Here is a 15219-nt window from a genome sequence, read left to right as displayed (position 1 = left end):
GCCTTTTGTTCCTTTCGTAGTATGGATTCTCCCTTTGCCTCTGCTAGATCCCTCTCTAGAAAACATAGGTGAGCCATTTATTTTTGGTCAGGGGGGTTGTTAAAAGAGTGCCATACTGAGCCTGTAATATATGTTATATATGGCTTTCTTTCAGCCCCAGCAAACAGTTGGATTCTCCAGCAAGAAAATCCAGAGACAAGACCAATAGATGCATCAATTGTTCATCACCAGCTCCACCTGGAAGGAACCTCTGCAGGGAATGCTTGTCGGAAGCGGCTAATGTCCCCAGTAAGACTTCTCCGCAGGACGACCTTAAGCTTTGGATTTCCCGTGCAATTGCTGAGGGCTTTAAGTCTACCACGGGATGTGGTGGTCCTCCTAAGAGACGCAGAGCGGAACCTCAGTCTTCCAGCTCTGAGGAGGATCCTGACCTGTGGGAGGTCTCGGATGAGGGGGAGGAGGAAGTTGACTATGCCTCCAGATCTCTGGACTCAAAATCTATCGATAGACTTATTACCCTCCTCAGAGACACTCTTAGCCTCACGGAAGAAAAGTCTGAATTGAGAGAGGCTGACAGGTTTTTTGAGGACTTGAAACCTAATAGACCAACGTTCCCGGTACATTCCTGTATAAGGGACATGATCCTTCAGGAGTGGAAGAAGCCGGAGAGGAAGTCCACCTTGAAAAACAAATTCACGAGGACTTATCCTTATTCTGCCATGGACTGCTGCCTTTGGAATTCGGTTCCCAAGGTTGATGCTGCAGTGATCCATATGGCTAAAAAGACCACGCTTCCTATAGACTCCATGGCATACTTAAGGGAACCTATGGAAAAGCGTATGGATGGTGATCTAATTAAAGCCTATCTGGCGCTGGGCTCCGCCCTTCATCCGGCAGTGGCGCTGACCACTCTCTCCAGGGCCTTAAGAGTTTGGCTCGCTAATTTGGAGGAAGACATTGGTCAAGGTGTCCGTAGAGAACACCTCCTGGAGAGTCTCAAGGATTTGAACATTGCTACTGAGTTTTGCTCTGAAGCCTCCCTGGACATCACTCGCATGATTGCCAAAAGTATGGCCCTGTCTATGGCTACCAGGAGGGCCTTATGGCTTCATTCCTGGGGGGCGGACTATGCCTCCAAAGCGTCCTTGTGTGGTCTCCCGTTCCAGGGGGATCTCCTGTTTGGTAAGATCCTGGAGGATGCCATTCAGAAAGCTGCTGATGGGAAAAAAGTGTTTCTTCCACAAGTCAGCAGAAAGAGTTTTTCCTCCTCCTGGAAAACTAGGCGATTCAAGGATCGGTCCTTTCGGGACAGCAGAAGCTACAAGCCCGGAAGGGAGTATTCCAGGAATTCTTTGTGGAAGTCCTTCTCTCACTCCTCTTCCAATAAGGCTTCCAGAGGTAGAGGTGCCAGAACCTCCGGGAAGACCTTCTGAAGGTCCTCGGGCCCATACGGGTATGGTGGGTGGAAGACTGAAGTTCTTTTACCCGGTATGGGCCGCAAATGTCACAGACGTGTGGGTCACATAAAAGAGGGCTACAGGATGGAATTTTCTTCTCGTCCACATGCTGCTCTCTTCAGAAAATCAAAAGTGTCGGCAGGTGTCAAGCGAAGGAACATGAGGACTTGCATTTCCACTCTGCTGGAACAGAAGGTGTTGGAAGTCCCTACACACGAAAGGTTCCGGGGGATGTATTCCACTGTGTTTTTGGCCCCAAAACCCCAGGGAAAGTGGCGTCTCATCCTGAACCTGAAAGGAGTGAACGCCATTCTAGACGTAAGGACATTCAAAATGGAATCCTTACAGACTATCCTAAAGAGCGTAAAAACGGGAGATTGGATGACCTCCATAGACTTAAAAGACGCCTACTACCAAATCCCTGTAAACAGCAATCACATGCAGTTCCTTCGGTTCTGGGCTTTAGGAAGACACTTTCAGTTCCGAGGGCTTCCGTTTGGCCTCAGCTTAGCGCCAAGGACTTTCTCGAAGGTCCTTGTCTCTTTGATTGCCGTTATAAGGATGAGAGGTATCGAGATATTCCATTACTTGGACGACATCCTCATCATAGGGCCTTCACAAAGAATAGTGGAGCATCATACATTAGTGGCAATGAACATCCTTCAAGATCACGGGTGGCTTCTCAATATAGAAAAGAGCTCCCTGATTCCGTCTCAGACCATCGTGTTCCTCGGAGCGGTGATAAATACCATTTCTGCCCGTGTGTTTTTGTCTCCGGAGAGGGTCATGAAGATAAAAGACAAAGTCAAGAAGCTCCAGGTTCTCGAAAGGGCCTCGGCAAGGGAAGTCATGAGTCTCCTGGGTTCTTTAACAGCTACGATAGGTTTGGTGAAGTGGGCCCAATGGAAGTTTCACCCTGTCCAGAGTTGCTTCCTTCTCCAGTTCGACAGAGAGAAAACGGATTGGGAACAGAAGATATCTCTGCCACTGCCAGTAAGAAAGAGTTGAACTGGTGGAAGAACAGGAAGAACCTAGCAAAGGGCTTTCCCTTGGAAGAGCCTCTGTGGACCGTTATTACGACAGATGCCAGTTCTTCTGGTTGGGGTGCCCACCTCGATTCCTCGTGGACTCAGGGGAGGTGGACCCGAGAAGAAAGTCGGCTCCACTCGAATCTAGGAGAACTACGAGCTATTTCCAAGGCCATTCGGGTGTTCCTTCCAAAGATCAGGAATTCCTGGGTGTTAATCAAGACGGACAACCGAGCGGTGGCCTCATATGTAAACAACCAGGGAGGCACAAGGAGCAAACTGCTCTTGAAGGAACTAGCTCCTTTAATGGAAATGGCCATGACCTATCTCCAGGGACTGAAGGCTATCTATCTCCCAGGGTCAGAGAACGTAACAGCGGACTTTCTCAGCAGAACAGAAATTCTCCCGGGAGAATGGAAACTTCACCAGTCGGTTTTTGCTTGGATCACCCATCGGTGGGGCATGCCCCAGATCGACCTGATGGCTTCGTTCAGGAATCGCCAGGTGGAGAATTACTACTCCCTCCACCCAGAGAGTCAGGCTTTGGGCCAGGATGCTCTATCTCTTCCTTGGTCGTTCGATCTGGGGTATGCGTTCCCTCCCCTACCCATGATAACCAGGTTCCTGAGGAAAGTTTGGTCAGAAAGAAAGAAGGTTATTGCCGTAATCCCAATTTGGCCTCGAAGGCCGTGGTTTCCCCTATTGTCAATGTTGAGCCAGGAACAGCCTCGGCCCCTGCCTGTTCTGGAGGATCTGCTAACGCAGGGTCCAATATTCCATCCTCATCCGGAACGCCTCAAATTGGGGGTCTTGAAAAGGAAAGACTTCGACAATTAGGTCTTTCAGAAGCAGTGGTCAATACCCTCTTACACTCAAGGAAGGCTTCTACGTCCTCATGCTACCATAGAATCTGGGATGTGTTTCAAGAGTGGGCTTTGGCCAAGCAAGTTGACTTCATACGTCCTCGCAACACTGAAATCTTGGAGTTCCTGCAAGAAGGTCTGGATAAGGGCCTTAGCATCAGCACTCTTAAAGTTCAATCTTCGGCTCTGTCAGCTTTGTGCAACACCTCTTGGTCATCAGACCCATTGATCTCCAGGTTCTTCAAGGCAGCTTTCAAGTTGAGACCGCCTTCGAGATCCACTACCCCTCCTTGGGACCTTCCGCTTGTTCTCGACTACCTGACTGAGGATCTATTCGTTCCTCTTGAGAATTTGGATGCTGTCCTCCTAACTTACAAAACATTGTTCTTGGTGGCAATTACTTCCGCTAGGAGAATTTCAGAGATCAAGGCCTTCTCCACCTTACCACCTTGTCTACAATTCTACCACGATAGGGTGTGCCTGAAACCTAATCCAGCATTTCTTCCTAAAGTGGTCTCTCGTTTTCATCTATCTCAAGAGGTGGTCCTGCCATCCTTCTACCCCAATCCTTCTTCACAAGAGGAGATTAAGTGGCAACGTTTGGATGTCATGAACTGCCTGTCTATGTACATTGAACGTTCTGCTCCTTACAGGAAAACTCACCAGCTTTTCGTTTTGCCTTCAGGGGCCAGGAGAGGTGACGCAGCCTCTCTGTCTACGTTGAAACGTTGGATTGCTCTTGTAATCAGGAAGGCATATCTCAATAAAGATCGCTCTCCTCCACTGAAGATAAAGGCTCATTCAACCAGAGCATTGTCGACTTCATGGGCTAATTGGGCAGAGGTTCCATACGATGACATTTGCAGGGCAGCCACCTGGTCTTCCCCGATGACGTTCATGAAACACTACAAACTAGATGTGGATACTCCTTCCACCTCATTTGGGAAGAGTGTCTTGTCTACGGTTTCTTTGTCCCGTTGATATTAAATTCAGTCGTAGCATAATAATCTGTTCTGTGTATTTTATCGTAATTTTATTCCCACCCTATATTCTGTGAGCTTGGTTATTACCCATAAGTGATGCTGCCATGATTAGCCAGGAATACAGAACATTTATGACAAACTTACCGTAATTTTCTTTTCCTGGCTATTTCTCATGGCAGCATCAGGGTTCCCGCCCATTTTTTGTTTTCAGCTTTATAATTGGACTGTGGTGTAAGGGGAGGAGGGACTCTTTATACCATAGGCCTAATTAATTAATTAATCTAATTAATTCATGTCCTGAGACTGCTAAGGGAGGAGCTACCCATAAGTGATGCTGCCAGGAAAAGAAAATTACGGTAAGTTTGTCATAAATTTTCTGTAATATATACATTTGGGGACATAAGCCTTATAATAAGAAATTCCAATAATAATATAATAAGAAGTAAGCACCAGTCGGTTGTGGTGTGCCAGAACTGACGTATGGGGTAGGCCTGTATTAAGAGGGCAAAAAGTTGATGTATACAAATAACCTTTATTACATACATGTTACAAAGTTAAACCTTTAAATGCTAATCTCAATTCCTGTCCTGGCTGAGGTATATAACTGGTATATGCTGCTGACTTCCAGCGTCCTAACCTTTTAATGATATGAACAGGGACATTGTGGCTTGACGCCGCGGAAGCGGCTCCAATTCTAAATGAGTGGCCAGAAAAAGCACGGAGGTCAAGACCGAGTCTAATGAAGTGTTATTATGTAGAAAATTAATTTAGTAGTGTATGTAAAAGGCGTAATGGCGTATTTGGGTTAACACCGTCAAGTGTGGAACAATATGTGTCCAGTAATTTAACTGGACACCTGTGATTACCGGTGGGGTAATAGCATACTTTAGTAGGAGGGCCTAACTGGTTTGTTTTGGTGTGATCGATGGTAAGAATGTAATGGTCTGTATCTTTTTTTAGACTCATAATTTTCAGGTGCAGTTGGTTGGACGTGATGTTATTGGTAGTGAATTAATTTGGCCTTAAACAGCCATAGAAGGCTAGATAAGCTGCCATTTTAATTACCAGATTAGTGCTGGTTTCAAATGGACTGGTGTCTAGAATGTCTGAAAGTGCTCAAAACTCAGGCTTGTCAATAAGAAGTCTGGTATTGGGTTTGTCCAAGTGTTGTATACCTTTCAGAATATTTTTAACTGGATAGGTAGACATGAAAGGATTCGTAGGCACTTAGGATGTGATGTTGTATTCCTGTGAGGTAGAGTTTTATGGTGTTTAACCCCTTAAGGACCAAACTTCTGGAATAAAAGGGAATCATGACATGTCACACATGTCATGTGTCCTTAACCCCTTAAGGACTAAACTTCTGGAATAAAAGGGAATCATGACATGTCACACATGTCATGTGTCCTTAACCCCTTAAGGACCAAACTTCTGGAATAAAAGGGAATCATGACATGTCACACATGTCATGTGTCCTTAAGGGGTTAAGGGGTTAATGATAATTTTAAGTTAAGGTGGCAAAAGGAGATAAACGGGAGTCGAGGGAGTGTGTGTCGCCAATCTGGTAATCTAAAGTGAATTTGGTATAGAGAGTGAATGCTCTATTGTAAGCCCGTGATGTATTGGTAAAGAGGGCCTGATAGTGGTAGGAAGGCTTGCCGCGCATGCGCATTAGGTCTCCCCATAGGAAAGCATTGAAAAAGATTTTCAATGCTTTCCTATGGGGAATTGAGCAACGCTGGAGGTCCTCACAAAGCGTGAGGACGTCCAGCGACGCTCTAGCACAGATAATGAGTCAGGAAGTTCCCTCTAGTGGCTGTTTAGTAGACAGCCACTAGAGGTGGAGTTAACCCTGCAAGGTAATTATTGCAGTTTATAAAAAACTGCAATAATTACACTTGCAGGGTTAAGAGTAGTGGGAGTTGGCACCCAGACCACTCCAATGGGCAGAAGTAGTCTGGGTGCCTGGAGTGTCCCTTTTAACTGGCATGAGGAATGGCCACTAGGGGTTGTACGTGAGCAATCTAGAGCCCTGCGATTGATAAAATTTATGCGAATGAACCGTTACATGAAACAAAGAACAGAAATGTACGAATTGAATTGCAACACGAAAACGTATGTTCGTAAGAATATAAGCCGTTCGGCAGCCGAACACTCACAGTTCGTGGACCGATCAGGGGAACGCAACCCGGAAGCAGTGGTAAAGAGAGAGGTCAGCCTGGAACTATTTCCGACGGGCTCTGTCCAACACAATGAGTAAAGTGGAGCATGTGGCCGGTACAGCGGCTGAAACAAGGTAAGTAGTACTTCGGGGAGGTGGATGTTTAATCAGGCTGGGCAGACTTGATCATGGGACGAAGTAGTGTGTCTTGACGGGAGAACTTGGTTAGCAGGAACCAGCGTGTGAACGATGCCTTCGGTGAGTGAACCGGAAGTCTAGGGTTCTGCGTGAACCCAGCGGTGACGGTACTGTCATTGAGGGGGCCTGAGATTTTATAGTCGGGTAACCGCTCCCATAATTACAGTATACGCATATATATATTTACACTAACAACAACAGTTGTAATTATTGCACCTTCTATGTGACATATAGTGAGAACAGAGTTATTTACTAAAGAGAGAATTGTCGGGATGTCAAAGTCAATTTAAAATTTAAGGTCAAAGGCTGAACTGGAAGCATAGTTGGTTTGTAGAATTATTCCAGATTGACTATGTTGGCCTTAAAATCAAAAGTCACTTGGATTTCCTAACAATTTTCAGTTTAGTAAATAAGCCTGTAACTTTTTTTTTTTTTTCCAAGTAGACAGATGCAGGAATAACGAAAATTTAAAGCCTTTGTGAATAAGAGTATATGAAAAACCTTTTAAGTGGAAACTGTAAGAGTAAAATGGACTGTGGAAATGCAGGTTTTTGCCAGGAGAGATAGGAGTGCTTGCGTAAAGAAACCATTACTCAGGAAGATGATGATAGTATGTGTGTTTATTATTGAACAGCTATATTCTACATTGGATGGTCCGGTATACGAATGTATTGCCCCATGTGGTTCGTATACCGAACTGACAGACCACCCAGAACAGTTGTGTGCCGCTCATTGACCTTCTTGACCCTCATTATCACCTTCGTAAACCGCAATTACCACAACATTCTAAGCGGTCGGCTGGGTGGGTGCCGTTCGTATGGACGAACATGTGGCGGCGGCCATCTTTAGTCGCATACGTGTACAGCGGTGTATGGTCATCGAGTGTATAGAACTATAATCAGGTACTCGACGGCGCAAACACCATCGAGACTTCCATCCCCACGCATGTTTGGTTATATTTGTCTGGGAAGAGCGGCGTTCGGTGGCAACACACTCATAAACAAGGGGCACAAAACCAGTGTACGTACAAACTGTTATAATCATGGTTTTATTGTATTTTATACTCCCGAAAGAGACCAACCGTCCAATTAAACAGAGAAGATTATATTATCTGAGTCAATGGAGTTCTTTATTTATTCTTTGGTTTTTTTTTATTCTTTTCTCTGTCTTTTAGCATCTCCTCAAAAACATGTGTAGTTTATTTCGACATACAATAGTACCGTTTGAGGCTCTGATGCAGTCAGGTGGTATATCCTCAGATATGGAATTTTCTTTTCCATGAATCTGTAGTGTAGAGTTGTGTTCTTTTGATGTAGTCATCATTATACCTTTGGTAGCTGGTTGTACTATAGAGTAGATAGGGTCTTGATTGTAGGATATCTTTAAGGGATTAGATTCCCCAAATCTCTTCTCAACCAGATATTGTTCATATCTGTTGAGTTTTCTTTTGGTATTATAGTACCATCGCTGGCTTTTACAGGCACCCAAGTGATGTTTAGTAGTATTCTTTATAAGTGAAGAGAGAGGTTCATTGGATGTTTTCATCATTATTCCTATAGTAGCTGGTTGAATTGAAGAGTGATTAGGTTCTTGATTATTGGATCTCTCAGGGGTTTTAGTTTTCCTATTCCCCCTAAAATCCAGAAAACTTTCATTTCTCTTGAGGTCTTCTCTTGATATGATAGTACCATCACTGGCTTTTAAAAGACCAGGGGCACCCAAGGGATGTTTAGCAGTATTCTTTTTTTTTTTTTTTTTTACTGTTGACTGACTGATGGGAATAGTAGTCATAGTAACCACCATAGGTTCAGGATATTGGCTCATGATTTTATCCTCTGAACGCATGCTATCTGAGGGCGGAGTATTGTAGTCCATCTCTACAGATCCCTCATCTGAATCATAAGATGCTAGGGAATCATCTGAGGTAGGTATTTCTGCTTTACATAGATCAGACGTACTGTAGTTAGTGTCTTTGTATATAGGAGTGCTTGTTTCTGTGGTCTTTATCTTCGGTTCAGCGACTGCAGGAGGTTTAGGAGGTCATCTTTGGAAGTATGTGATTATGTGCCCTTTTTCTCCACAATAAAAGCATGAATCCTCTTGCCGTCTTTTGTCCATTTCAAGTTTTGTAAGCGGTTCTCGTTTCCTGCTTTTCCTGGACGGAGATACTGTTTAGTCTTTTTCTTAGGTGATTCACAGGGGCTTGATTGAAGCAAATATGAGACAGTTCCAAGAGACACTCCGCAATAATCGTCAGAACACCTGTTAACCCCTTAGTCTCCGTTTTCAGGCCTTGAAATTCTGTCATGATCTTGTGCAGGTCAGGGATGAGACTGAAACTGGGGTTAACTTCAGGGTCTTGTTTGTTTTTGTTTTGTTTTGTTTTTTATCTTGGACATAGGATATCCTAAAATAGAAATTATAGGAATGGGAAAGCCAGAAAACAGAACAGAATAACAGATTACAGGTGAGAATAACCTATAAATGAAGTTATAGGTAGGAGTTTGAAGATAAACTTATAACAGGAATTATAGGTACAATCTTGAGAGAGAACCTGATTTAGGCAATATGCCCCAGAACAGGATATAAAGAAACAGGGAAACCTATAAGAGAAAAAGATAAAGCAAGAGAATGAAAACCTATTAATGAGATAATAAGTTACAGGAAAACAAACAACTAAACAGAACTAGACAGAAATATAAAGATTACCTATATAGGTTTTTAGTTGTTCAGTCTCTTTGGATTAGAGGTTGTACTGTAGTAACAGGTATTTTATGATAGATGCCAGTATAATCTGGAATATTTGTAAATCCAATGTAGGAGTAATGCAGGTAGCAACAAAGTAATAATGAATTGGAGTCCCTCCCCTTGTCCTTAATCTAGGACCTGGCGACCCTCTCAACTACCCAGCTGTAACGCTGGCTGCGGGGCAGAGTACCGCTGGTCTCTGCCCACCGAGTAACCCTAGCTGCAAGCCGGAGAGCAACCGAGAGACTTATGGGTGGGCTACTCGACTAACTCAGGTACCGACCGACAGGAGGTCAGGTACCTGGTTAGTCTTCCCTTGGGAGGGAAGATATGTGGCGAACAGAACCTCACCACTAGTTCTTGAAGGGGGCCTGCTCGCCAGCCTCTTGCCCCAGGACTATGACCTGGCTAAAATATGTTAAAAAGACTCTGTTCATGCAATTGAGATTATATGGTTCAGTTACCGAACAACCCCACGAACCAGAGATCATCCTGGAGCTTGTTAACACCTATTAACAACTTGGAACGTTTCTCATCGCAGTGTTCTAATTGTTCGTCTGGGTGGCCGCAATTCCTTTGGGCAACCACGAGGTGGCGGCCATCTTGTTCACATGAACGCAGGCAGCAGTGTTTGGGCATGAATCTCATGGAACTAAAATTAGACACAGAAACTCCCGAACACCGCTGGACTTCCATCATCGCCTGCGTTCGGTTCTATACAGCTTAGAAGGGCACTGTTCGGTGAAATAATTCGTCTGGATGAGGGGAACAAGCTCCAGGGTAAGACTATTGACTCTGTTCGGTAGTTTGTTTGTTTTCAAACTACCGAACTAGACCGACCGCAAGCCCTGATTCTCTGGAATGGTTCTGGGCATGGGACCATGCCTGCTGTCAGTCAAATGACTTTCAGCAAATTCCTGAACTGGGTGATTTTTGGATATGTTGGTCACCGAGATCAGGGCTATCAGGGGATGTAACTGTGGGGTTTTATGTGTCTTTGGGGCAATTCTGGGGTGTTTGGGAATTATCTGTTTATGTATGGCCTTGTACTGGATCTGAGAGCCAATGTAATTATGTGTTTTGTTTCTGCTGTGGTTTACTCAGATCCAGGGGGGAGTGCCCCTTGCATGGGGACTGTCATAAAAGGCCAAGTGTGGTCCCATTAAAATCAGTCCACTTCACCCTCAACATGCAGCCTCGTCTCGTGTTTGTAGGGAACAGCTATACCTGCTTCGGATTACCATACTGGCTATAATCACTAGCTCTTGTAAGAGCTTCACAGACAGACCTGCTATACTCTCTGGAGGAGGAGAGGTCCACCCACTGGAAGCTGGACCCTTAGGTCTAGGGTGGGTGGGGGACAGCGTGACCCCAGTCAAGCTGCGGCAGCTAAGGGGCTACGGTGCTTATGTGGTCTGGTGCGGTGCTTATGGTACTCAAGGCGACTAGGAAGCAGTGATTGGCAGAGACACCCAGTCGGGGTGCCTGGTGGTCCGTTGCAGTGAGTAAAGCAGGTCATAAAACCAATAAGGTAAGTCCACAGGTTATAACACAGGAGCCAGGATATGAAGTCTTTCAGGCAATACTCAACTTCAATGTCAAGGCCATGAGGTGAGTTGGGTGTAACCTTTTTATAGGATCTGAATTCGTCCAGGCAGGTGAGGATGAGATGGAAATCTCTGTGCTAGTGGTTAGGGAGGCCACTAGTGGAAAATAAAATCAGTGCAGGAACTTGGTTATTAAAGGAACAGAACAAAAAGTCTTGTTTGCCAGGATAGGATCCTGACACATATACACACAGCCACATTATGAGATATTTTGGATTTCAGTACTATTATATATATATATAATGTATGTATGTATATATAAAAAATATCTCATAATGGGGCTGGGAGACACAGCATAAAGAGATAATAGGAATTAGGCCCATAATTGAAACCTGTACTTGAGAGGAATTCATACCAGAGAAAGTTGCAGATGTGAATTGGGGTCTGAAGGGAAAAAAATATACGGTGTAAAGAAATGGGATCAATGGGTGTAGACAATGAAGCAAGAAGATAAAAGAAGTGCAGAAACTTCCTGTTAAGTGACTGGGCAAGATAAATTTAGAGGGGAAAAAAGAGCCAGAAGTGAATATCTGGGGTAATTACTGCTTATATGAATGAAACACGTCTAGTGTTACCTTAATTATTATTATTTTTATTTATTTTTTATTTTAACTACTGAAGCACCCATACGTTCATATGATGACTGTTGTCAGGGAATATGTTAAGAGAAGCCATATTGTGCATCTTTCGGTCCTTTCCTTTAAATTTTCTTAGATGTATACATGCTTTAAAACGAAACATAACTGTTACACCATATTTTATTTTATAATGTTGTTTTTTTCTTTTCTTTTTTTTTTTTTTTTATAAAAAAGACACCTGTCTCTAGCTCGGACTTCCCACAGATGTAATTGTTCATACTGATGTTCTCTCGACAATCTTTACATTGATTAAGAAAATATCCTGCTAAATGGCCTCTTAAAGAATTTCCACATAGAGATTTGTAGTTATTGGAATATGTCTCAGTGGGTGATCTTTATGATATGACCTCCTTTTGTATTGATGTGAAAATAGCAAAATTGATGCAGAACATTTCTCATGAAGTTGCTAAGAACAGGCTAGATTCTTCTCGTATCTCTACTTAGATTTATTTTGTAAACTTTTGTGTGGCTTGGTAATAGAGTTTTTTCTTTTTTCTTTAACATAGTTTTTATAAACACTCAGAGAAACCTACAGAAGATACTTAAAAAAAAAAAAAAAAATCTAACTATCTCAAATTTTTGTCACATTTAGTTATTTCAAAAAGTAAAATATTGTCTCTTGTATAACCTTTAGAAAAAAATATTCCATGCAAGACTTAATAAAATGGCTTACTTCTTGTTAGTCCAATGTGGTTATACAATGTATGTATTTTATATAGTGCGTAATGTTTGTATTTATTTACAGTTGAAATATGTTTGATTACTTACAGTACATTAATCAAATATGAGCATAGAACCTTTGCAGAAATATTCTTAGAAGTAAGACAACGTGTAGTGGGTGGCAAAGTAAACTGAGAAATTATATTCCTGTACATAAATGGATCAAAGACTGTCAGGAAGTTTAATGTGAGCGTTAGTAAATGCAGACATGAACCTGCTGCTATTGCCAAATATCTCAAGAATGGAAAACTGAGGCAGTGCTTACTGACCACAGCGTGATTCCTGACAAGGGTTGTAAATAAACCTGAGATATACGACTGCATTAAGCAGCATATCATGTATTAGCCATACTAAATCCGCAATGTCTGAAGGAGTGTCATGCCTTATAAGACTACGCTACAGTCCTGTTGCTGCTATTATTATTGCGACTATCATTATTGCTACTGTAATTATTCTACCGCCAACAAATTACTCAGCGCGCTACAAACATTGACTGAAAAGGATAACAAAGTGTAATTTGACGGAATCAGATGATTAATATGTAGAAAAAGTAACTAATGCAGTAGCAATCTAAATTTCATTTTTGCCCTGCATGTTTTTTTATATTTTCACAGATTATTGTTTGTAGACACGGACTTCAGCACCATCAACTTAAAAATTGAAGATTCTTGTGGTCGAGAACACCTAATCAAATTAAAGTTAAATGCAAAGGTAAGTAGAAGGGAAAAAAAAAATCTGTTTCTTAAAAATGTGTAAACCGAAACGAGGTTTCCCATAGGAATGCATTGAAAACCAATTAATCCGTTCTGGAGGTCAGAAAAAAAAGTAAAAATGAGCTGGCATGGAAACCAACCCACAATGCGGAACATATACAGTAAAAGCCATGCAAACGACAAAGCTCAGCTCCCTACCTTTCCACTGCTTGAGAAATGCACCAAAAAAGTCCCAAAACCACTGCCAAAAAATTCCAGAATGGCTACAAAACTCGATGCAAAAGCCACTCCAACACCTCCACACTCTACGCCACGTGCTATCCACAGACTCTAGCATGCACAGGGGGTGGTGCTATAAACCTCCCAAGCCCAATGCATTCTGGGCAAATTTGCTTTGTATTGCGAAAAAAAAATGCAAACCGAGGCATTATATCAGTGGATGTTAATTGAGGCGTTTGTAAACCAAGGTACCACTGTGTATATATGTGTGTGTGTGTGTGTGTGTGTGTGTGTGTATATATATATATATATATATATATATATATATATATATATATATATACACACAAAAGTGAGTACACCCCTCACATTTTTGTAAATATTTTATTATAGTTTTTCAAGTGACAATACTGAAGAAATGACACTCTGCTACAATGTTAATCTAAAGTAGTACGTGTACAGCCTGTATAACTGTTGTAAATTTGCTGTCCCCTAAAAATTACAACACACAGCCATTAGTGTCTAGACCATTGGCAGCAAAAGTGAGTACACCTCTAAGTGGAAATGTCCAAATTGGGCCCAAAGTGTCAATATTTTGTGTGGCCACCATTATTTTACAGCACTGCCTTAACCCTCATGGGCATGGAGTTCACCAGAGCCTCACAGGTTGTCACTGGAGTCATCCTCCATGACGACATCACGGAACGTGTGGATGTTGGATACCTTGAACACCCCCCACCTTCCGTTTGAGGATGCCCCATAGATGCTCAATAGGGTTTAGGTCTGGAGACATGCTTGGTCAGCCAATCACCTTTACCTTCAGCTTCTTTAGCAAGGCAGTGGTCATCTTGGAGGTTTTTTTGGGGTCGTTATCATGTTGGAATACTGCCCTGCGGCCCATTTTCCGAAGGATGGAGTTCATGCTCTGCTTCATTATGTCACAGTACATGTTGGCATTCATGGTTCCCTCAATGAACTGTAGCTCCCCAGTGCCGGCAGCACTTATGAGGGCCAAGACCATGACACTTCCACCACCATGCTTGACTTTAGGCAAGACACACTTGTCTTTGTACTCCTCATCTGGTTGCTGCCACACACGCTTGACACCATCTGAACCAAAAAAGTGTATCTTGGTCTCATCGGACCACAGGACATGGTTCCAGTAATCCATGTCCTTAGTCTGCTTGTCTTCAGCAAACTGTTTGCAGGCTTTCTTGTGCATCATCTTTAGAAGAGGCTTCCTTCTGGGACGACAGCCATGCAGACCAATTTGATGCAGTGTGCGACATAATGTCTGAGCACTGACAGGCTGACCTCCCCCCCCACTCCTTCAACCTCGGCAGCAATGCTGGCAGCACTCATATGTCTATTTCCCAAAGACAACCTCTAGATATGACGCTGAGCACGTGCACTCGCAAGGCCTGTTCTGAGTGGAACCTGTCCTGTGAGACCGCTGTATGGTCTTGTCCACCGTGCCGCAGTTCAGTTTTAGGGTCTTGGCAATCTTCCTATAGCCCAGCCCTAGGCCATCTTTTTGTAGAGCAACAATTCTTTTTTTCAGATCCTCGGAGAGTTCTTTGCCATGAGGTGCCATGTTGAACTTCCAGTGACCAGTATAAGAGATTGTGAGAGCGATGACACCAAACTTAACACACCTGCTCCCCATTCACACCTGAGACCTTGTAACACTAACGAGTCACATGACACCGGGGAGGGAATTTGGACATTTCCACTTAGGGGTGAACTCGCTTTTGTTGCCTACGGTTTAGACATTGATGGTTGTGTGTTGAGTTATTTTGAGGGGAACCGCAAATTTACACTCTTATAAAGGCTGAACACTTACTACTTTTGTAGCAGAGTGTCATTTCTTCAGTGTTGTCACAT

General features: G+C 43.2%; 1 protein-coding gene across 1 annotated transcript in view; it reads left to right on the top strand.

The window, feature by feature from the left end:
* The window catches only part of FANCL (FA complementation group L), an 83400-nt gene that overhangs the window by 34449 nt on the left and 33732 nt on the right, over positions 1-15219 (top strand). The window contains exon 6 of the mRNA XM_063443741.1: positions 13018-13114. Within this exon, the coding sequence (XP_063299811.1) occupies positions 13018-13114 (97 nt within the window). The remainder of the gene's footprint in view (positions 1-13017; positions 13115-15219) is intronic.

Source organism: Pelobates fuscus, chromosome 2, assembly GCF_036172605.1.
Source record: "Pelobates fuscus isolate aPelFus1 chromosome 2, aPelFus1.pri, whole genome shotgun sequence".
Classification (NCBI taxonomy): domain Eukaryota; kingdom Metazoa; phylum Chordata; class Amphibia; order Anura; family Pelobatidae; genus Pelobates; species Pelobates fuscus.
The sequence above is the reverse complement of the archived record's forward strand: the minus strand, read 5'-3'. Positions and strand labels throughout refer to the sequence as shown.